The sequence below is a fragment of the Lagopus muta genome, chromosome 4 (assembly GCF_023343835.1).
Source record: "Lagopus muta isolate bLagMut1 chromosome 4, bLagMut1 primary, whole genome shotgun sequence".
NCBI classification, from domain to species: Eukaryota; Metazoa; Chordata; class Aves; order Galliformes; family Phasianidae; genus Lagopus; species Lagopus muta.
This window is the reverse complement of record NC_064436.1, coordinates 35,239,732-35,264,937: the sequence shown is the minus strand read 5'-3', so window position 1 is coordinate 35,264,937 and position 25,206 is coordinate 35,239,732. Positions and strand designations below refer to the sequence as shown.

At 36.2% G+C, this 25,206-nt stretch overlaps 1 protein-coding gene across 9 annotated transcripts; it reads left to right on the top strand.

The window, feature by feature from the left end:
- Positions 1-506: 506 nt before the first annotated feature.
- Positions 507-23,105, top strand: MYOZ2 (myozenin 2). 9 transcript variants are annotated; one of them, XM_048941871.1, is made up of 10 exons: positions 507-554; positions 1,111-1,323; positions 3,891-3,929; positions 4,548-4,598; positions 4,858-5,089; positions 5,651-5,754; positions 11,368-11,537; positions 13,631-13,760; positions 15,374-15,557; positions 22,675-23,105. In XM_048941871.1, exons 6-10 carry the CDS (start codon positions 5,679-5,681, stop codon positions 22,904-22,906), a joined length of 792 nt encoding a protein of 263 aa, XP_048797828.1. In that variant the 5' UTR covers positions 507-554; positions 1,111-1,323; positions 3,891-3,929; positions 4,548-4,598; positions 4,858-5,089; positions 5,651-5,678; the 3' UTR covers positions 22,907-23,105. The 9 variants fall into 9 exon arrangements, with proteins under 9 accessions (XP_048797828.1, XP_048797826.1, XP_048797831.1 ...); XM_048941869.1 differs by having other exon boundaries at positions 4,854-5,089; XM_048941874.1 differs by lacking the exon at positions 3,891-3,929.
- The last annotated feature ends 2,101 nt before the right edge of the window (positions 23,106-25,206 follow it).

The window sequence follows — 25,206 nt, the reverse complement described above, 5'->3', positions numbered from 1 at the left end:
TCAATGAATATTAATAGATTATAACTATGAATTAAACAAGAAAGTTAGACAAAGCAGATTATAATAACAAAAAAAAGCAGTAAATAGAAAGCTTACCTATATCCTAGGCTCACTTTCAAAACTCCAGCAGAGTTCCTTCTGCAGAAGAGACCCTTCCCTACTAGCAGCCAGCTCTTAAATGGGTGTAGGAGAGGTGGAGCCAGGCTCCACCCTTTCTGGCAGCACAGGTGAATTGAATCAATCAGAGGTTCAGGCTGTGACTCAGCATACACCCTTCTGTAAGCAATAGGAAAGAAATGGTATTTAGCATTATTTACCATTTAGCTCTTGATTCCTAGCTGTAACAGTATATGGGAACTGCTGAATCACAGCCTGAACCTCTGATTGATCACCTGAGGCGAGCAATGAGTCAGCCATGGGAGCACAGGTGAAGGCAATTCACCTGTGCTGCCGGAAAGGGTGGAGCCTGGCTCCATCTCTCCTAGACCCATTTAAGAGCTGGCTGCCACAAGAGGTGGATCTCTTCCTGGAAGTCCCTTCTTTGGAGTTTCACGGTAAGCTCAGGGTAAGGGTGAGTTCTCTATCTATTCTCTTTTTGGTATAGTAATCTGCTTAGCTAAATTCTCTTGTTTATTTTGTAATTACAGCATCTTAATATTCATTGATCATACAAACTGTTAAATATTCTTTTTTCCAACTGCTGTATGTTTGTTTTTCATTCCATTTATGATAAAATCTTCAGACAGTATCAGTAAGGTAAATCCTAGTTAAAAGCATCTATCGCTAAGATTATTTGTTCTGTTATCTGCAAGTTGCTGTTGCTTCTGTTTTTAGAACAAAACATACTGTTCAACAGCAGTAGAAGCAATGCAACAAGTAACAACATATAAAATTAAAGAAAAAGAATAAAAATAAGCATGGCTACTGAAAGCATTCTTATATCTCCAATCAGAAGTACTCTGCTAAAAAAAAAAAACACTTGAACTAATAAGTAGGATTAATTCACGAACTAATAAGTAGAATGAGCTTACAAACACTTCAGTGTTTTTGTCTGCATTTCTTCCCTGTTGCCATCAAATGTGCAATCTCTTGTTTTTGTATTATTTCCAGTATCAGATACTGAAATGCTCTGAACAACATCAAAAGAGGTTCCTGGATACATAAGTGAAAGCTTGTAGAAGTCTTAAACAAAACTAAAACGTGCATTTGTAGCTGTGATATGTGAGTACTGTGCTAACTACTGGAGACAAAGCTTCAAAAGTAGAAGATAGTTCTGGTACTGATTCCAACAGAAGTAGGGGGGGAAAAAAGGAATCTAATAGGGTAAGTAGTGGTATTGGTAATTAACAATTATTTATTTCTAGTGGATGTCTACATTCAAAGAGTGTTGTACAGACACAAAGGCTGAAAGAGAAATCTAAAGTTATAAAGTTAATATATGTATTCTGAAGCTGGGTCCAGTATGTCTAAACTACATTCTCTTAAAAATTGCTGAGAAACTTCTTTCCACCACACTGGTAAGCAACCAGGCCCAGTGTCAGCTGTCCCAGGAGGGAAGCTCTAATATTTCATCAATACTTCTGAAATAAAATCAGCTGATTATTTGTTGTTTTAAACTTTGTGAGCAAGATCAGAGTCCATATTATGGAATCACTTTACATGTGAAGAGACTGATATCATGATACAAGTCCTTCTTGTCTTTGCTAAGCCAAAAACACCTAAATCCTTTCATTCTTTCCTCTCAGGTAATAATTCTTAGTATGTGTTGTCTGCATTTCATTCAGTTCTTGACATCTTTGTACTTATTTAAAGGCAATGAAAATGCTCCAGCTCTTTGCTTTCAGTAAAATGAGATGATCTTGCTTTTCATATACTGTTCATGGTATATGAACATATAGTTTGACCTATTTCATAGGTCAAAATATAACCATATTTTGTGATTCAATGTAATTCTTCTGCTATGCTGTTTTAGAAACTATTCCTGATTTGTCTTTCTGATGTGAAACTAATTTGCATTTTATTTCTTAGTTCAACTTTATTGTTTTTGAATAATTACTTTACTTTGAATTATAAATATTTAATTATTTTCAATATTTCTGTGTGATTTTGAACAGGCATCCTACATCTCTCAAGAGCTTGCAGCTCTCAAAAACTGACAGATAGCTAATTGCATATGCCAGCACAATATTGCAAAAGCCCAAATTGTTCATGTAATTTTTATTCTGTCAAAGAATTAGTTACTGGAGATTGTAATAGATTGAACCCTGGACTATTCCATTGAAGATGGCTCTTGGTATGTCCTCCTAGATTAAAAAAATATATATTCAAGCTTAAGGATAACTTCAATGTCAATCAGTTGAATGTCCACTCTAAGATTTCATTAGAATTGCATTAAATTACTTCCTAGTTCATCAGAATAACTAAACAGTTACATTATTTCATACAGATTGTGTAATATTCCTAGAGTGGCATTTAATTGAGACTCCCTCATCCACCATTCGTATTATTAATGAGAATACTGAGCAGCACGAACCTTGACAGACTGCCTTTCAGTCCCAACTGATAGCTTGGTGATGAATCACTAATTACTAGAGTATGAGTTTCCAATCAGTAGCATAGGAGTTTCAAGAACACTTAAGTGTGGCATGCTATCAAAAACCCAACGAAAGTCAGAATGTATTATGCCTACTGCTTTCGCCTTTCATCACAGGCTGTCAACTATTGTCAAATAGAAAGAGTGAATTGGTTTCATAAATTTCTACTGGAAGTTTCCTAGCAGCTTATTATCTTGCTGATACTCAAAGACTGATGTTTCAGTCATTTATATTTGAGGGACATGAGAGGATTAAATCAGTTTCTATTACAGTGCTATCCACTTAAGTTAAAACAACACTGATATTTCTTGTGTGTGTGGAAAGTAAAAATTCTGTAAATATTCTGTGATTGCATACATCCCTGTATCCCTTATCAACTCAGTCCAGTTCTTGACAGTCTTGGGAAAGCATGTTATGAATTATAGAGTAACTAACTTGTGTTAGAAGAGATCTCTGGGGGTTCAATCCTCTGCTCAAAGCTAAGACTATGAGGTCGAGTTGCACGTGGCTTTGGCCAGTCAGGTTTTCAGGAAACAAAAAAGCAGCATTCTGATTGAATTAAAACTGAATGTTGTATCATCTTCACATTTTTTCTTCACTTTAGTTTCATTATTCTTCTTGCTAATATTTTAAAACTTCTATTCTCAAATATGTAACAGGAATGGAAATGTTCACTGTATGTTTTTTAAATTCACTCATCCTATAAGAGAGAGGAGGAAGACCTATTTTTATTTTAGAAGTATCTACACTAGTCTTGCCTTCACTTTGCAAGAGAAATCACTGAAAGCCTCACACGGGTGCAGAGCAACCTCTTTAGTTAAATAGGTAAGAGTCAACCTAAGACTTTGATCATGCTTGCTGGTACTATTGTAAGTGGCTGAATCAAGCATGAAAACCCTGGAAACAGTACACAGCATTTAATAATAGCGTTAGATTCTGATAGTGAGGAATAAAATTCTCTTTAGGGCAGTGTATGGGAACTGCTGAGTCATGGCCTGAACCTCTGATTGATCACCTGAGGCGAGCCATGAGTCAGCCAGAGGAGCGCAGGTGAAGGCAATTCACCTCTGCTGCTGGAAGGGGTGGAGCCAGACACCACCCCTCCTAGACCTATTTAAGAGCTGGCTACCAGTGGGGAAGGATCTCATCTGGAGATCCCTCCTTCTGGTGTTTTGTGGATGAGCCCAGCACAAGGGTAAGCCTTCCATTTATTCTCTTTTGTTGTCATAATCTACTTTGCCTAACTCTCTTGTTTATTTTGTGATTGTAACATCTTCATATCAATTGATTATACAGACAGAGATGTCTAGGATCTCAGAGGAATGATTTGAAAAGGTAAGCCTAGGAGGAGAAAGCTTAAGGAAAAAAGATTAAGTAATTTTTGGTTGAAAGCCTTCTAGGATGTTTTATCGGGTATATATATTGTATATGTCTCAGCCTGCTTGCTTGAAAAGTTATAAACACTATATTGGTGTATTTTATTACTCTGGATTCAATTTACATGCAGAATTCATTTTTCCTGTCGAACCAGGGTCCAAGATACCCAGAGCAAAACCAAATCTGAATCAGAAATACAAGAACTATTTCATCTTCCTATTACTGCCCATAATTCAGTTATCTGCATTGAGTGGGGGGAAAAAAAAAGGTTGAGGAGGGAAACTTCCTTTCTGCCACAACTTTTCTCTGCTCAAAGTTTTTTGCTGTTATGTAACATTTGTGCTTCCCACGTTTCTTTGACAGCGTGGCACAGCAGTATCCCAAAATGCTGAATTTGATTACCTCTCAGACTTCTGCAGGTTTCTCTTCCTAACACACAACAAAAATGTTAAGATTTTGAATAACAAGTTAAGGGTGTGTATGTTTTTTGAGAAATTACTCCCAGCCATTTATAATACTGAAAATTACACCCTACCACTTATAAAACTGAAAAAAAAAATCTCATTTCTTTTCTAGAACAGACTTTGTGTATCAGCCATCTGCTACTGACTTTAGCCATCTATTGAGGTATAGTTTCATCTTTCACTAAGGATTAGCCCATGCCATTCTCATCTGATACAGACTTGATCATCCATATATTTAATACCATATTTTTAAATGTCTCCTTCCTGGTTATAAGACATAGATTATTAATCTCAGAGGTGATGAGGAGATGATCTGTATGAGGAATGCATTCCATTAAATTTTCCAATAAGCTCTTAAAGGGATATAAACTCTCTTTGTTGTGGGTGCAGCTGAATCTTTCCTGTTCTCTTTTGCCAGGAAGATATGAGTGGCTGGAGTGTTTGATTCTATATATAACTAGTTGATGTCAGCTGGATGCCAATCCCTTTGAAGAGGATCAGCCCCCAGTTTGTCTCAGTACTAGGTACCATGCAGATCCAAGCACAAGGGTAGAAACCATCCTGGACCAGGCAGGTCACCCCCATTCACAACTAACTCCTGAAGTTTCAACTAAAGAGTTGAGATCACTTTTTTCTGCACAACGAAACAGTACGGTAAGTGTATTGTTTCCTGAAATATTTTGTCACTGACTGTCATACAAAGTAGCAGATAAAAGACATTTATGTAACCTCTTGGCTCTGCAATTTAAAAGATGTTTATTTTTTAACATAGTCAGAAATGCACCTTCTTTAAAGATGCCAGAGCATCTTATTCCTCAAATTCTTTATTAGATTAAGAAATATCAGTATAACATTTTGAAAACATAATACAAGGTATAATAAAAATGTTAGTTATGAAATAATCTTTTATTGTAATGTGTAGATATGCAAAGGCCTAAATCTCCAACACTGATTTTGCTGCAAAATGTATGTATCCAACTCAAAGCTCATTCTTTGGCAGTTTCTATCCATGTAAATACCTTCTAGTATCCAACTGCAAGCAGAAATTGCCAGTGCATCTTGCCTAGTTAAAAACACTGTATTTCACAGGAGAAATAATTAAAAAAAAAATTACTATTCAGCCATTCTAAACATGCTATCAGAAAATTAAAGTTGGCTTAATAGCATGAGCTGGCTCAACAATATAAAAATGTGTGGGTTTTCTTTTTTTTTCAGCAAGGAAAAATCACATCAGAAAATCACAATGTTATCACATTCTGCCATGGTCAAAGAGAGGAAACAACAAGCATCAGCCATTATGGATGAAATACAGAGAAATGGTATAGAGCTGAACGCAACTTACTCTATATGCACTGTCCTCTAGCCTTCCCTAAAACATTTTTTAATCACAGAGTTTAACTCTCTTACAGCTTTGTCTCTGAGTGTTTTGCCATAAATAATCTTGGGGGAGTATCGTGCTGCCTATGGTAACTAATCCTTTTGTAGTTGCCTCTTTTCATTTGAAAGCTATTTTCAGACGAACAACTGCTGTGAAGGAATGAAGTAATCTAACAGCTGATGTGCATTCTGCTAGGATAGCCTTTCAGAACATTATTTGGGGTTAATAACGTGACTTCATTCCATTTTAAATGGCTATCATCTGAGGAACATGTTGATCTGCCTGTATCCTTTTTTTCTTTGGCACTCTTTCATGTTGCTTTTTTTAATAGGAATGATAATTTTTGAAATAATTTACAGCTCTGTTCCTAATAATTAATCTCTGTAACTAACAAAATTTGCTATCAATCTGGCTATTTTCTCCCAATTCATAGCCACAGGTTAATCCTATATGCAGAAATTTTACTTTTCTGTTGTTGCGTTAATGGAAATGTAGACATGAGAAGGTAGCTCAATGTTCAAAAAGAGCTTATTAAAATTACACTTCTAGTGTGACACCTTTGGGAGCAATTAACTCACCTGGGAATGCTGGTTGTCTTAGTTTTCATTAGGTATGTGCTGGGTGCTTTTGGAGATCCTTCCAATCCTTCCCATGAATCTTTTAAAGATTAAAAATACTACTATTTTTGAAGTGATAAGAACTCCATGAGTGGCACTGAAAAAAAGAGTTATGCCAATATTAAGAATTTTTGAAAATCATACTTCTTACATACGATAAAGCACTGGACATTAAATTTCAATACTGAAAAAATTTCTTGTGGTCTTTTGATGCAGAGTTTTGGGAGGTTTTCTGTACGTGTTCATTGACCAATCTGACTGCTGGAAAAGAAGGACCAGAAACATAAAGAATTGAGAAAAAAGTAATATTGCAGTGTTGGTCCTAATACTGATAATTACATTTTTCAGTAATCTCTGTTCCTCTTTTTTTTTTTTTCCCCAACTGAACACACACAAGTCTAAAACCCAGACTACCCTTACAGATTTCATTACAACTCAGATTTTTATTTGTCATGAAAGTATCATATGTGCCTGAAATAGCCGCTAAGCTCTTCAGGGCAGGAAAACTGTTTAGAATAATGAATTTCAAATGGTAAATGTTGCTGTTCATTGCAATACTAATAAATATACCATGCAGTTCTGGTAGTCATTGGAGTAGTTGAATAACCTGGGTTGATGTTTACCTTACATAATCTGTCCTTTCATTACTCATACATGTAGATATAAACAGATCCTACAACTTGTTTTTTAAGACGTGCTGTGATACAACGCCACTGAAGACAATACAAACACCTTAACCCTTAACTTTGTATTCTACTTCTGCCTCTTCTTCGGATGTCTGGGATACATACACTTTTTTTTTAAACAAAGGGAAATGTCATGAAATGTGCGTGGTAACTTGTATAAGTTAAAGTTTTAGACTCTTAAGTGAAACCAATTTGGAAATAGAAGGATAACCAAAGCCATAATTAGACAAAATATATGCTAGTTCTCTAGGACCAAATTTGAACCATCCTTCAAGAAATCAGGGATAAATCTGATATTTAAAGGAATAAAGTATTCTCTTTTAATTTTGACAATTTATTTCCCCGCAATTGCTAATTAAACAAGTTTAGCCTGAGATCTGGAAGATAAAATGTTGTGCATTGCTGTTTGTAAAGAAGGTCCTGCACCTGAAAATTACCTAAAAACTAAACTTCATCCTGAAAGAAACTGCTGTTTTACAGACCTTAGAAATACTAAGCATTAACAGAGGTAAACATTAACAGGAGGTTCTGTAGTGCAAGTCCTTTTGGTTTGGGATGGTATTCAGAAGTATACCTAATGCATTTTTATTTTAGCTCCTTTTTATTACAATGCTTTCACATAAACACTGAACCTTAAACTCCTTATAGAAGATATTCACAGCAGAAATATCTTATGGAAAGCCATACAAAGTTGTTCAAGTTTTTATGACTGTTTTAAAACTGGGCTGGGTTGGTAATGACTGGAAGTCCACATTTTCCTGTTGGCTATAGAAAATTACTTCATATTCTGCTTAAGTTCTGTGTGTCATAAAATGCTGCAGTAAAAGACACCCTCTTATGATCTTACAAGGGAGCCTGTAGGACTACAGCAGCATCGGGAACACTGTGACCTTTCAAACCCTTATTCTTTCCTCTGGGAGAATTGGGCGTATCATAAAATTTCTAAACCTAGCTGGTAGAGGCATACAAATATGTATATATTATGTTTAGGGAAGTCTTTGGAGTTTCTCAGATTAGTATTCAATTAAACTCAAACCTCATGTCTAACTCTGCCCAGGTTCGTAAGTGCATTCTTCAGTAGCTAAACAACTATTATGACAGAGTTACAAATTCTTACTTCTAATACCATAACAAACATAATACTTATGATTAGAATTTATAATCCAAACAGAGGTCTTGAGAAGACTGTAAGCTAGAAGATCAAAAGGGATTGAGGGAAGAAACATATAAATCATACCTAAATGAAGTTAGTAAAGACTTTAAGGGCAGAATAGAGCTGAATTGGCAGGAACAAATAAAGAAATGAAACTGGACTAAGATTAAGGTTAAACCATGAAATAAACTTCCAGCGTTAATGTCCATTTATGAGGCTTTTTGTATTGGTGCACTTGGAGATGTTCTCATTTTGTCATGCCCTACATGTTCTTCTTTCCTCATTTTTCATCACCTTTCTTGCACTGACACTGAAACAATCCCTAGACACGTCCTGAACTAGACAGCAGATTAGATTTTAGTTGGCAGGGGATTCAACTGAACTTCACAGCTATGTTTCTGGGTTGCTGCCTAGATACACAATAGCACACAACTGTGAGCTACAAAGAGCTCCGCACCTTGGAGCCTACAGCAAACATTTGCAAGAATGGTACATACATAAAGGAACAGCAAAGAGCAAAACAGTTAACATCCACTATGCTCCCAGACAAACACAGAGTAGTTTGGACAGAGATCTTGGCTCAGGATTTATATACTACCAACTCTGCGGACAATGAAGATCAACATTTTCTATGTGAAAATGTTGCTGATATGAAGAGTAAACTTCTCATCTCTTATTACCATAAAACCATTCAACAGCCCATAGCCCTGTAGTAACCCTGAAAAGGAAGAAAATCAAAATATGACTTGTGGGTCAAAATTTTAGGCTACAGGCCAGTAACTAGTTCACTTATCTCAACTACTGAGCCAAATCCCCACCATTATCTGTCACTGATATGTCTGGACAAGCCAAGTCACTTTCTTCCATGTTAAGAACTCTCTGTTTTGTAGCTAACAAATAGCAAGAGTGTGTTAGGACTCTTTCTGCATACTATTAATAAAGCAGAAGAGCATGCTTGATACAGCTAGCTTGCCCTAGCTCCAGTTAAATCTCCTGCAAGCATTCAATTGGAATCAGTAAGAACAGAAGTAGATCAGCAGCGATATACTCCATGGCCTATAAACTTGTTTGATTTACTTGATGGAAAACTCATCTAACACAACTTAGGCTAAACTTTTAATGTATGTATCTCAGTTATATTTTCCTAAGTGTCAGCACTACATGTTGCTTCTCCATCATAATTACTAGGAGACATAAGCCATGTCACATATGCCATGTACTCAAAATGAAACACTGAAAAATAAAAATACGCCCCTCCCAGTATATGCAGTATTAACTTTGACATTAAGTACCTATGCAGATAATTATTTTGTATTGCTAATTTTAGATTGGGCTTCCTGTTTGATTCACCTGGAAGCAAGATACAGTTCCTTACAACTAATTAGGTTTCATTTTAATGCATTAAAATACCTAATGAAATTCAGAATTTTATACCCTGTAGATTATAAGAGCATGTAAACAATAGGAGATCTTATTATTAAAGAAATAACTTTGTGACTTTGAATAAGTGGATCGAAGAAATATAACACATCTCTTCAATGTAATCTTTGAAATACATTCCATCTTCATTTTTTTTCCTGAAGTTCATGAATAACTGAGAATAATTGTAATTAACAAAATTATAATTATTAATAAAAGTGGGAATGGGAAATTATTTCGTTAAAAATGTGTTCTACTATATGATCCAATTGTTGTTACATTTTTTCAATTCTTCGAAGTTCTAAGCTTAAATAAATTAATACAAAATAATAATATAGTCTTGAAGTTACTGTATTGTAAGTTTCAGCACTACCTAAAGATTGAGGACATCTCATAAGAGAGTGACTACTCAGCATCAGCTTGCTCACTGACACAAACATCCCTCTTTCCGGAACATCACCACAGAGATGATCAGTAAAGTTTCAGATGTTCCATGTTCTCCATTTATAGTCTAAATTGATCTTCCTCATCTTCATTTTCAAATCCCCTAGGAGCCCAGTAAACAAAAGACAATAATTTTTTTTTCCTGAACAGTGAATAAATTAACACTGCATTTAATAGTTCAGTCTCTGATAGTATCATGTTTTGAGACTTGCTTGTAACTTTTCTCTTAAAGAGAATCAAAAATAAATATTCTAATGTATGGGAACTGCTGAGTCACAGCCTGAACCTCTGATCACCTGAGGTGAGCCATGAGTCAGCCAGAGGAGCACAGGTGAAGTCAATTCACCTGTGCTGCAGGAAGGGGTGGAGCCTGGCTCCCCTCCACCCCTCCTAGACCTATTTAAGAGCTGGCTACCAGTGGCAAAGGATCTCTTCTGGAGATCCCCTCTTCTGGTGTTTTTTGTGGGTGAGCCCAGCATAAGGGTAAGCCTTCCATTTATTCCCTCTTGTTATCTTAGTCTACTTTGCCTAACTCTCTTGTTCTTTCTTTTTTTGTGATTATAACATCTTAATATCCATTAATTATACACTAAACATATAGTTTTTATAAGCATGTTGTAGATCTTTGTTCTGTCTCTCATTTTTAACATCATGAGCTTTATTTTGAAGGTTTCTCTGAATATAATAAAAAATATTACTTAATGCAGACTTTCTAATACATACTTAATACATACTTGTACATAAGTACAAAATGGCCCAGATTTAAAAAAATAAGTAATTAAAAGCAGAATATTAAAGAAAGATTAAAAATAAAATGTATATAAGCTATAAGAAACTTGTAGGTGTGTTTAAAAGGAGATACCTCCTCATCTATCTAGTGCAGAACACAAAGTTAACTAAAGGTTTGATTTGGGAATGCTGAGGTCAGATGGAATTTTGTTACTAGTTTCAGCAGAAGCCATTTTTTCCTAGTCACTGTGTGGGACAACATAGATCCAATTTTCAAAACAGCTAAATGTCATTCAGCTGAATTAAATGTGGAGCTTGGGGTCTTTGTAGTGTTCTACACTCTACTCCAAAATGTTGGAAGAATGATTAATTTCACTAACACCATATGAAGCTCCCCCATGTATTAGATAATTATGCACTGATGTGTTATTGGGTTTCAGGTGTAGGGTGTGCGACATCAGGCATTTAAGAAAAACACAGGTATGTATTTATTCATTGTATTGCAGTCTCACCCAGCTTAAACCTTGGAAAAAAAGTCAGTACCCCAAGAGACATCATGGTGGAGGAACTATCAACACTCAGCAATAGAGGCGCAAGGCTCTTCAAGAGACGTCAGCGGAGATCTGACAAATACACATATGAAAATTATCATTATGTTGCAAACAAGCCAAGAAATGTGAGTATTTTGTAATAACTTGCTTACAAAACACAGTGAAACTAGCCTGAGGTTCCTTTTGTGCTTGTGATAAATGTTGTGCATGATTTATTTGTAGCTTTAGGAAGAACAAGGAGACAAAGGATAAAGCTTGTTGCTGAAATACAATTATTTTCCTAAACTGGTCCCCCAGGAAATGGGATAAAGCATTAGCAATACCCTGGGTATCCTTTTGGCAGTGATCAAATGTATCTGATGTTTGTCTCATCTGTGGCCTTGGCAAAATACTTAAACCACTTGTTTATTGTCTGAAAATAAGGAGAAAAACATTCATACATTTTATTTAGGTCTTAATTATTTGAGTGTGAGCACTTTACATCCAATCTAATATAGCATGCGAGCAGCCTGCCTAATTCATCACAACTTTGAGTCTTTAAATCCTGCACAGGTGATGCTATGATTGTATTAGTATTCAAAACCTACAGAATCCATAGAAAGACTTGTACTGAAATTTTCTTTTGTCAAGAACTCCACTTAGGGAAATAAAAATAATGAGTATATGTCATGTACTGATATGATAAAGCCTGAAGTTTGAATTGGTACAAACAGGAGATGAGTAATTTATGAACCAAACAGCAAAGCACTAATGGTTACTCGAACTATGTTCAATTGTATTAACAAAAACACACGTAAATTAATCAGAAACAATAAAACAAGCGCAGGTTTTTGACTCTAAGGAAACTTTCTTGTATAACTGCTTCTCACAAGGAGGCTTTTGGAGCAGAAAGTTTGTAATAAACCATCCTAATGGAAATTTTGCAGATCTCTCTACATCTTCTGTAGTATTTCTCACAAAAACACACAAACCATGCATGATGTACAGTCAATGACATTCTGACAATGGAAGAAATCATTCCTCTTTGGCTTCTGTTCCTCTCCCTTAAATACCTATTTAGACATTGTTTTCTGCATCAGCTGATTATGGCTGCCAAAATTAATCTTTCCAACGTACCTTAGGATAGCTCCAAAACAGACTGCCTTAATCTTTTTTCGTTTGTTTCAAGTTAAAACAAGTATTGAACATTTGCTTTCCTACTTTAAGAAACTCTTACTCTAAAACTGTCTATATTTAAATTACTTTTAGCTTATGCGTCATAGCTAAAATAAGATACTGACTTCTTATGAGACTCCAATTCTATATTTATGCAACAATGATTAAGCTTTTAGATGTTTCCTTAGAACTGGTGGCCCAACAGCCGAGTGGAAAATAACACCGTATCATTAATCTTCAGAAAGTGACCCACACTGAAGTTGCTATTTCTATTATAAATAGAGGGAAAATCCCAAATGAAATCAATTCAACAAACGCAGTGGATTTTCAACTAAGATAGGAAAAGAAGCTTCGAAGAATCGGTGCTTTGAAACTCAAATGGCTCAAACCTAACAGATTTACAGAATATTTAAGCAGTGAGAGGGCCTTGTCTTGCATATCACAGCTCCTGGCATTTAATGATCCCTCAGCCCCCATTCAAAGTAACAGGATTTACTATCTGCTGTGAATCATGTGGCCCACAGGCATAGGCAGGTACTGTAGTGACCAGTATGAGCAACAGAAGGGGTGAACTCTCTTCTTAGACTGCATAATTAATTAAATAGATAATAGATAAGTAATTAAATAGAGCTTAACTTCAGAAAAGGACAACTCAGTTAGATGGTAATTAGGCCTCTTATTGATCTAGCTCTTCAAACCCTCAATTCTTTGTATAAAGCTTTAACACACTTGAAATATATACATTTAAAACTGTGCTGTAATACCATTCTTAAAACTGATAGACTATTCACTTTTGCTTAGCTAGCCATTGCAAGGGAGTTGTGGAACTGTTTAATCTTCTGGATGACAATTGGAAAGCTCAGAGGAATGCTGTCTAGCAAAAATGGTACCTAAAAGCAGGAAAGTATGCCTTTGGATAATATGTCCTGGGTCTCAGACGTGGGCTGTAAATACAGTAATACTCCGTCCCTCAAAAGAGAATCATGGATGAACTCTTTTCCTTTTTTCCTTTTTTATTTTTTTGCCTTTGCTATCAATGATGTTTGTTTATACTTGAATGCAGCGTGGAGAGCCCATACACAGTGTTAAAATGGATGGCCTCAGTGTTGAAGGAATTCCCCAGCACGCTCCAATGACGCCCCCTAATACACCTGATCCCCGGAGCCCACCACATCCTGACAACATTGCCCCAGGTAATACAGTAACTTGTAGATGTGAATGGTACTTAGTGTTCCTTACGCAGCAAGTGACAGAGCTCTTTATAAAACAACATCATTAACCATTATTTAGGAATGGAATTGCTGTTAGAAATTCATAAACTTAGTTAAGATAACTAGTCAGAATTTCCCATGGAAATTTAAAGCAGTACAATTTACTTGCTTCATTTTTAATGATTTTACCTGCCTTTTGTGCAACTTTTCCTTCAACTAAAATGTGCATTATGATCTGGTGAAACTGCTCATATATTTATTGATCCCATAAATATTGAGAAAGCTCCTCAGTTGTTAAATCAGACTAATACACTGCATTTACACTGCCCTAGTTTCTAAACTGCAATACAACGCTCAACAGTCTGAAAATTATCTATTGTAGTTTAATTAGCCAGAAATGTAAATATGAAGTTATCACAAGTTTTGCTGGACTCTTCTTTAGAGAAATAAAGAGGAATTTGCTCCAGCTATAAACACAGTTCTGCTTTATTTAAGTCCTTAACTGTGAGGGTACTGTTTTTTTTTTGGTTTTTTTTTTTTCAGTTAAAAGCAGTGAGCTGACTTAAGGCCTTATTTTGTGTTCTCTAAGACTAGAGAAGGCTAATTTGTTGTGATTAATTTAACCAGTGATATATTCTTTCTTCCTGTTAATGAATTATCCATGAACACACTGTTTTTTGGTGGTTTTTTTTGTTTGGTTTTTTACAAATTCATTCTTTGTTCGGAATTATTCAATGCACGTTTTGTGCAGACCTTTTCCAGTCTATGTAAACTAGGTCAATGCTACTCTGTTGGAGAATGCTAAGACTGTGCATACATGGGACAAATACAGTTCAGATAGAGGCATTTTCCATTGCTAAGAGATGATAGAGATCTTCACATTTGAAAATGGTGAAAATTATTTGTTTTAGTTCTGGTGAAATAAGTAGTTATTAAACCACAGAGTAGGGTTTTTGGTTTTTTTTCCTTTAATGTTTGTAAGAGAAAATAGCATTACTTTGTAGAGCTAGATGCTGCATAAGGACAAAAGGGAAAATAGATTTCCTTTGTTTTTCAAATGAATACTATAGGTCATATATTAGGATAATGCCTTGCTGATTTTTAATTCTTCAAACTGTACTTTCAGGCCTGTTTTTCCCTCTCTCTCTATTTGCTCTTGCCATAATGCACTTGCTTATAGAAGAAATCACATTGAATATGGAATTTTCTTGCCTATTAAAACTCTGATCAGAGCCAGATCCTCAGATGTTTATGCAGAGAAAAATCTGTTTGTTAATTCAGGCCAAGGATGGTATTGATACATTCTCATTTTCAAACAGATACTTATGATTATATGAATAAATTTATAAATTTATATGAATTAAATGTAGCCTCAAAAGGAGAGTAGAATACCTCAGAGCAGTTATCTAAAAATCTCCAAATGCATTCTGTGACCTATCTGCTGTTGCATAGCTTTGGTCAACCCATTAGTTTCAGTAGTTCATTTTATCTATCTGTGAACTGATGGAATATCACTTCCTATTTTCATAGGACAATTATAAGGAATCAAAAAGGCAATATACTGTTATACTGGTTTTCCTGTGATCTCCTTGCAGGATATTCTGGACCACTAAAAGAAATTCCTCCTGAAAAGTTTAACACTACTTCTGTGCCAAAGTATTATCAGTCTCCTTGGATAGAAGCCATTAGGGATGATCCTGAGCTGCTGGAGGCCTTATATCCTAAACTTTTCAAACCTGAAGCAAAGCCAGAACTGCCGGACTACAGGAGCTTTAACAGGTAATTCTGAGAGGGCACTGAATTTTACAGTGAAGAATGACTATGAAACGAAACTTTTCCAGCAGCTGTAAAAATACGCACCATCTGTACTTGCAAGTATATCCATCCAAATTTACACAGATTACAAGCAGCAAGCAAGAGCTCTTTCTGCAGTGTGGGCCCAACACCAACATTAATTATAGAACAAATAATGGGAGATTAATTGTTGAAAATGTTGAATAAGAGAAAGAGAGAAACAAAGAGAAAAAGAAATAGTGGCATAAAACACAGTATAGGATATAGTAACACTTCAAACTTATTCCAGCATTTCTGTTGACTTTGGCAGGTACAGTATAATGACCTCACAAGACCCATCAGGGAAACTTTGAGTAACACTTGGCTTGCAAACTATGTAAGGCAAACCACATTTATTTTTGCTTTTCATTTCTTTAATTTTACTTATTTATTTTACAGCTCACACCTTACTGGCTTGTTCTGTAGGCAATGGGAGTACAATGAGCTCTACCCTCTAGCAGTGCCACAGACCAAACAGTTAGCAGCTTACATATTTTATCACATTTAACTTTTCTTTTTTTTTTTTTTTTTTTTTTTGCATCTTTGAAAACATTTGGTAACAAATGAGCATTTACATTACAAGCAGGCTTCAAAATACATTAGAAATAGAAAGAGGTCTGAGAATAAAGTTTCCTATACAGTAGCTTGTACACTGGGGCTTTTTGGTAGAGCTTCTCGACAAACTGATGATAATAGTTTGGAAATATTTTGAAATTGTAAAACTCCTGATTCATTGCTATCATTCACTCCATTTGCATTATCGTTATTCATCAGTCATGGACAGTTTTTTACTACAGCTTAGCTAAGCTTAAACTCCTTCCTCAAAACAACAGATGGATGGCAACGTAATTAGAAAGTTCACACCAATTATTTAGTGAAAAACACCCCAAACACCACTTGGATTCCTACCATAGATGGGCCTCAACTATGAGTGCATGGAGCAAAAACTCTGCAGTACATCAAAATTGGCACTGCGGACACCACACTAATTTTTATATCCTAATACAATATAACACACATCACAAGTGTGTAGCACACTCTCGTCAGTAAACAGAATAAAAAATACAAATCAGAGATATGCTACAGCTGCCAACATTGGAACAGTAGCAGCACAGTTTATGTACTATGGTCATTGTAACAGACAGGGAAACAAATTAGCCAAAGATACATATAGACAGAAATAGGGAAAGAATCGGTGTTCCCTCACACGAGAGATTGGAAGTCCAACACACAAGTCATCACTGTTGAAAGGTAGGATCAGTCAAGGCACAGAGTGCATTAGTGAGTTGAGACAGTATCTGATAGCTTATTTGTGAATTTCTAGCTGCTTTGTGGTCCCATAATCTTTTAGTTGTCCTCTATATAACAAATAACTGCTCAGATTTCTTCTTCATTCACACTTGAAACTGCCATAAGAAAACCTAAAACTTGCCACATACAAACAAATCCAGATTGTGAAACTGATAGATTCTTGCTCAAAATGCAAGACACAGAGATATAATCTATGATACTTAAACAAAAACACCACTTTCCTCAGTAAAAATAATAACAATAACAACAACGATCTAGTGGATCCAGAAAAAACTGATACACACAGTACACTCTGATATATGTTTTTGAGCAAGAAGGACAAGCTTCAAAAGAAAGAATTTGCAAAATTGAAATTCAAGATACTAGCCTATTGGAGAGGATCTCAGGGCCATGAGTTACATGTCTACACGTCTAAAAATGGATAGGAGAGTGGAGTGCCTGATAATGGGATTGAAAGCATGCATCCAACCTGCAACTGTCAACCTAGTTAACTACAAATATTACAGAGAAGGCTAAGTGTGACCTCTGCCAGAATACTGAAAATAAATCAGAGTTGGGCCAGAGGGAATAAACACACTTTTTTTCTCTAGCTGAACAATAAAGGAGCTTACGTGGAAGATGAGAAACTATGGTCTGAACCTGAATGCCCAGATCTTTTAAAGTACTCTCTGTAATTATTGCTTTTAGTAAGGGGAAGAAACAGATTTAGGAGCAGCAAAAAGATCCTAAATTGGAGCACCTCCCCTACGAAGACAGGCTGAGGGAGCTGGGCTTGTTCAGCCTGGAGAAGAAAAGGCTGCGAGGTGACCTCACTGCAGCCTTTCAGTACCTAAAGGGAGCCTACAAACAGGAGGGGAATCAATTCTTTGAAAGGGTAGATAACTGTAGGACAAGGGGAAATGGTTTTAAGTTGAGGGAGGGAAGATTTAGGTTGGATGTCAGGAGGAAGTTCTTTACTATGAGAATGGTGAGGTGCTGGAACAGGCTGCCCAGAGAGGCTGTGGATGCTCCGTCCCTGGAGGTGTTCAAGGCCAGGTTGGATGGGGCCCTGGGCAGCCTGGTCTGGTATTAAATGGGGAGGTTGGTGGCCCTGCATGTGGCAGGGGGTTGGAGATTCATGGTCCTTGAGGTCCCTTCCAACCCAAACCGTTCTGTGACTTAAACCTCTTTACTATTAACTGTGTGGCCTGACATCTAGACAAAGAACCACAGTCTTTCTAACCCAGTTAATTTTATATTTCTGGACAGCATTTGTGATTCAGTATAGAGGACTTCATCATCTCTGGAACACTATATATGAGCTGTTAAAGAGATTCTTAAAGAGATGTATTGCAAAAAAAGCTTTGTTCACACATATACTGCCATTTGACACAGCAATTCAACAGTACTAGCAATTGGTTTTGAGTGAAAGTGCCGTAATGTACTCTAACCTTGCTGCGGTAATAGTACATCACGTTTGTTCTCAGATATGAAAGTTTAGGCAAAATTGTATTAATTAAGGAATCACAGATGAGCTTGAATTAAGACAGATGCAGCTGCCAGTGTAGTTAAAAGATCGGAACATCTGCAGAAGAAAAACTTCATCAGTCTTTTGTTTCTAGATACTTTTAAGTTATCTAATCTAGGTCACAGAATCCTTGATGTCTTTAATTGCAGTCTAGGAGAGAAAGCAAATGACAGTGTTTTAAACATTCAAAGTGTGGTATAATGACACCCTTTTATTATCAGTGGGGGCATCAATGAAAGCTTTCTATCATGATTCATCATTCAGCAAAGTACCATTATGTCTGTTCTCCAGCAAAACACTAGTACAGTCATCATTAGTCAGAACAGGGTGTGGTTAACATAATATGTGATGCATAGAATTCCCAAAGAAACAGGCCTGAGATTCTATCCAAGTTTGCTCAGTGGTATCTGTCAACATGGCTCTTGGATTTCACTGGCCATATTCAGGTTCCTTTCAGCTTTGCACATTCCAGGACAAACCAGCAACATGACTTTAGCAGTGAGGGACATCTGATGAGATGGAACAGCCCCACACAGACACAGCTTTGAAGTACACTCAGTGTTCACCAGCATTCAGGCTCTTTGGTTTGTTTGTTTTTCACTGCCAGCAATGAAATGGCAGCTCTGGACCATACAGCAATGTAATTTTTTATCACTGACTTTAACCATAGCAGAATCAGAACTAAGGAATTCACAGTAATATTGGAATCTAGCAGGCATTTTACACTGCAGGCATCTTGTAATGCTGGCAGGTCAATGAAGGGAGAGGCAGTGACAACAAACAAGAGGCACATCTGCTCTATGATGCAGGGCTTTCTGTGAGGCAGCCAATAATGGCTGAACTGCAGCTAGCACTAGACAGAGCGTATAATCAGAGAAATTGGGTTCATAGAATACTGGAAGAAGACTCTTCAGACAAGGCTACCCTTTCTCCCCTGGATGAAAAGGAATCTGTGCTCACAGAGAAATGCTTCAGAACAGAGCCATGCCATGTGACTTCTCTTGGAGGTTCCTTCAGGCAAATTAACATATGTTGATGAGTTTGTAATATCACTTAATTTAGTACCTTTATTGCATATGCCTTCCTGAAACTGAGTAAATTATCAAAGTTTAGCTTACATGTGACACACAAAGCACTACATCTCGCTCATATAAGACAAGCAAGTCTGACTGGTTCTGTCTGTCCTACCAGACAAATTATTGCTCAGCCTTCTTAATTCCCAAAGAGTGTTCCAAAAACACTAAAGGAATCCAGTCCATCTGGACTGGGCTCTGCTTTTATTGATTAATGAATTCTCAACTATATTGTAAAAATGCCAAGAACCAGATCCTTAAAGGAATTTTGGCTGCCTAACTTCAACTAATGTAAGAGATTAGTGAAGACTAAATGTTTAGCCAGTACCTTAGCACCTAAATACCTCTGCCAAACTGGTATTAGCTCTTGCAGTAAATTAACCATGAAGGTCTGAGCATTTTGTAGGATCAAGATGTCTGCTCTTACATCTCCTTTTCAGATAGAACTAACAGAATAAGCAAAATATTCTGTAAATAATAGTCCCATTTTTATTTGCGGAACTCACATTTTTCAAAATGATGTAACTGAATCTGCTAATACAGTTACCTCAAACTTTCCCAAATGATCAACTACAAGTAATCTTCTATTTTGAGACAATAAAATATACAATAAGTCTGAGACCAAAACAAGAACCCTTAGCAAAACAGCTGAAAACCTGTTTGTGTCTGATGACATTAAATCATGCATCAACTTTTCAGGAATATGTAAAGTGGTCATTAAACAGCCTCTTAGGCTTCCTGGTTCTACTTCCTATGGCTTTGAACCAGGATTTCTGCCCCTGTTATGAGCAATGACTCCTGGAATTTTTACATATGAGTTCTAGGTTTCTATACAATGAATCAGAGCTTACAACACAGCTCATTATGACATCACGTAGTCAGACAAGTTGTTGCTCGTAAGAAATATACCGCTGCTGTAAAGGAAAATTTCCATCTATTAGCCAATCACTATATACTACCCTTTATGCTGATTGTGCTTCATGTGCTTCTGCCAAACACGCAAGAATGCATAATCCTCTGTGGCCAGATTTCACATAGTAAATAATATTTTTTTTCCCCAGAAAAGCCACTTGAATTACTATAGAACACTCTTCTGTTTCTGTTGCCTATAGACATATGTTGTACTTAAAGAATAAAATACTAAAAATACGAAGTATTACACTATAGATTAGTTTTGGATTTTATACAGCTACTACTGTTCTATCCATCTTGACTGTTCCTTTTATTTATATATTGATGAGATTAAATATTACAACAATGTGAGAATGGGTATCTTAATTAGAGCAGCAATTAAAACAATCTTTATTATCCTGTAAGATGTAGATCACCACATTCACTCTGGGCCAATTATCAAGCAATTATTTTTAATCAGTATCATGCAGTATCCAATTTGGCACTGTAACCTGGAAGACAGGAAAAGATTGATACCACAGGCATTCTGTGAAAAGAATTCCCTTTGACCTCAAGAGAGTTTAATGCCTGGAGTGGTTGCTGCTGCAAAATCTTATCTTCATTTGGGAATGAGTTTTAGAGTTTAATCCAAAGCAGCCTTCTTCCCTTCCTAAGAATGTGTGCCCAGAACTTTCATGACATTTTTACATCTTTCCCGACTGACTTTAGGATTTCACACTATCCCTTTTGCCAAAGCCTGCTTGTATCGTAATTTAGTGAATCATCTGTGCAGTGCCTGGGAGTAATATTTCTTTCAGGTCACAGATTTACTCATATTTTTTTTTAAGGTATCAATCTCTTTATTTTTGTGCACTTAACTGCACAAAAAAAATTGCCTTTTTTTTTGTTTTGTTTTATCCACTGCAAAACCATAGTCAGATCTTCAATTTATCTTTTTTAGTTTCTGTTGCTCTTGGCTTATGCTATCACCTGGAGCCACTGGAAACAGATGCCAGCAGATCTGCTTGGTACCAAATACACAAAACTTACCAGGGCTAGAGAAATTCCACTATACAAAAAAAAAAAAAAAAAGTAAGAAGTGTCACATACTACTGCATATGTATTTTTACAGAAATCGAGTGTTAATATGCAACTTAAAAATCATTGGCCAGAAAATATCGTGGCAAAGTTATGTGGCTGATAAAAACAGGCATGTCTGTTTGGTCATGTTTGCTTACACAAAGGATTCTGGGTACAGAGAAACACCTCTCCCTCTCCACCCCTTCTCTTCACTCTCCTATGTTTTTTTCATCCTAGAAACTGGCAAATATAAAAGAATCATGGGAAGCATTTGAAAACACTTCTATTTTAAAATATTTTTAAATGCATGTAACAATCAGTTCCTGCTTAGAATTTCTTATCTTTTAGTTTCTCAGGCTTATCATCTGAGGGAACATTTACATTCAAATAACATGAAAAAAATACTGGCTGCAGATTAGGGGCCAATTTCAGCCACTGTTTCAAGGCTTAGTTACATAAACATTTTCTTCAGCAACAAAGCTAAGATAAGAAGCCCTCACCCACTCTTCTCCTTTCCAAAGGCTGTTGTCTTTGGCTGCTCCTTTCTGCTTGATGTTACACTTCACTGCCTCCTCACTTGTATTGTTACAATCGTTGCACCATAATGATTAAAAAGCAGATTGCAAAAATAATTTGGATTTTAAAATCCTCCTTTTGAAGCATTGGTTTTGGTTTGTTTCTTTGTTCGTTTGTTTTGCAGTATTTTTTGTTATTATTATTTTTGAAATGCAGATCACATAGGTGACCCACATTCATAGCATACCCCACACATACACTGGTACAACATGGTGCCAAAATACAGTGTAGTGAGAAGAACAAGCAGCTGGGAATATGAGTAAATGGGGTGAGAACTTCCTAAACTAGTTACTCACTAGTGAGAATATGTTGAACTATGTTTATCAGACAGATTGATTTGTCACCAACGAAGTAAGTTTAGTAACTCTGACTCACCAGAGAAGAAGTTTTCTTGCAACATTTTTTTCTGTCCACTTTTGTACTGATGACTGAAAAAGGCTTTACCTATGGAAAAGTACATCAAGTTAGAGATAACTTGCCAGAAAAGAAATAGCATTCTTTTTCCAAAGTCTTTAGAATGTAATTTTGGTCATTAAAATAACTTCTACCCTTTTCAATCTCTGGGAGACAAATAAAACAGGCAATTTTTAAATAAACTTTAATTTTATTTCTCTAAAATCTACAGAGTTGCCACTCCCTTTGGTGGTTTTGAGAGAGCATCAAAGCTGGTTAAATTCAAGGTGCCAGATTATAATCTACTGATGTTAAATGATCCAAGATTCATGATTCTTGCAAATCCTCTTGCTACCAGAAGATCCTTCAATAGGACTCCTAAAGGATGGACATCTGAGAATATTCCAGTAGTGTTCATTCAACCTTCAGATTCCAACGATGTTCCAGAAACAGAGGACCTGTGAGAGAAGCTGCACTCTATATTGTACAAAGTTTGGAAAGCTGCACATTCATGAATTATTGGTCCAAATGTTACTAAAGGCTACTGAGAAAACCTTTCCTTGGCAGCTGGCACATAATGTCTGATGTGTCATCTCTTTTCTGGAATCTATTTTTCATCTGTTGACACAACATAAATAAAGGAATTTGGCAAGTATCGGCTGAGATATTTTGTGTTTCTATTTATTTATTCTTTTACTTCAGTGAAAACTAAAATTGTTCTAAAATCTTTGCTTGTCATCTCAGAATAGGTGCATTAAGAAAAGTTGCTAACAAGGAATTTGATTTGATTATGGTAGAACTGAGTAATACCATGACACTGCACTCCATGAACTCCTAGTACCACCTGCTCAAGATGAGCACAGAGAAACCAACCACTTTTCTCAAACCTGCTTGATCCAAAGTTAAGAGTTTCATCATTACTTTGGTGACAGCAAGTTAAGCCATTTTCTTCTTTCCTTCTCTACTTCAACTTTAATTAAGGACATCAATGTCTTTGTCATATGGATTTGTTTACGGAAAATGCACTGTATTTGTCTATGACAAAACTAAGTACTGGTATGAAAAAGTACAAAGGCATTTCCTGGATGAGTTTAGAATGTTAGTGCTGATTGCAACTAAAAAACAGGTTGTGTCAAACATACCAGAACAGTATCGTGTGAGCTATGTTTCCATAAGAGCTTTTGTTAATATAAAGAAAATTCATATATCATTCCCCCCACAGTCATAATATATTTGGGGACTTAAAAGCACATGAGTTTTCTTGTTCTTGATATGCTGACAAGTTCTGACATTTTGGAAACACAATTATTAGACTTCTATTACATCCATAACTTCATAGGAGGCAAGCAAAATCAACTTCATTGGCTGACAACAGTTTCCTAGCATAGATTAGTTTGGGGATCTTAGCTGCATACAATGTACAACAATTATATGGACAATGATAAAAAATATATATATATATATATGAATTCTTCAAGCCTAAAAATGCAAAAGCTAAAGAAAGAAAACTATGGCAAGGACCAATGCAAACATGTAGAGGAAGGAAGTTGTTTTTTGTAAGCTGTAATAAGCTTTCATAAAATGCTATAGAAATACAACATACACACATGAACAACATATACACTGTGAATATGGAACACAACGTATTTATTGCATACTCTGTAAAGACAACTTATACATGCAGATGGAAACATAGAATTGCTCAGGTTGGAAAAAACCCTCAAAATCATCAAGTCCAACCATGACCTGACCATACTACCCTAACTGTAACAACCCTCTGCTAAATCATGTCCCTGAGCACCACATCCAAACACTTTTTAAACACATCCAGGGATGGTGACTCAGCCTCCTCCCTGAGGAGCCTATTCCAGTGCTTAACAACCCTTTCTGTAAAGCAAAGAAGAAATCAGGAAGAAATCAGGGCTCATCAATGCACTAAGCATTCAGCAGCACAGAGGATCAACTGCCAGTGTCCAGGAATGTTCCCTGGCAGCATCACTCTAGATGTATGTAGTCTTATCATACAAGTCTCACTGCAATAAACAAATCTCTCTGCCAAAAAAAACCAACTTCTTTGCCACTAAAGATATTTTGTAAAGGTTGGAAATTCAGGGATCTTCTATCGACTTCAGTGTGTTGTTTTGGGGGGTGCTTATATGGCACTTCAAACGTATGAAAAGTAGGAAACTAGCTTTGGGTGAAAACGATGAATTTCAGAGATCAAGATTTTATTAATTTTTGTAGACAAAGAGATGGCTCCCAAATGAGATATAAATGGTTTCTTTAGTTAAAGGTCTGGAAAGATATATACAAAATAACAAACATATTTTATAAATTTCAGTGGTCCTTCTAAAAATTCCTGCAGCAATGGAGTTCAGCAGAAAGGATAAAAAGAAAGCACACGGGCAACAGCTTTACACAAATATAAACAATCACAGCATGCAAATATTTTTAAAACTATGCTTAAAGCAGCACACACACTGTAACACATGACACTCATACTTGATTCCAAATGAGAAGGGAACAGAATGGTGTGATGAAAGAGCAGAAATGTAGTAGGGGGCAAATATATATTTTAAAAGGTCTTTGTGCCCAAAGTGGCCTCATTTGTCTTTACATTAAGCTGCTCATCGTAGCAGTTTAAGAGGGACTTACAATGTGGTGAAGAGAGGAAAGAGATCTGCTATTTCTGAACCTATACAAAATACTGTCTGATTACACCGCGTAAAAATGAAGTAAAAGATGCATACTTCTGACCAGTGAA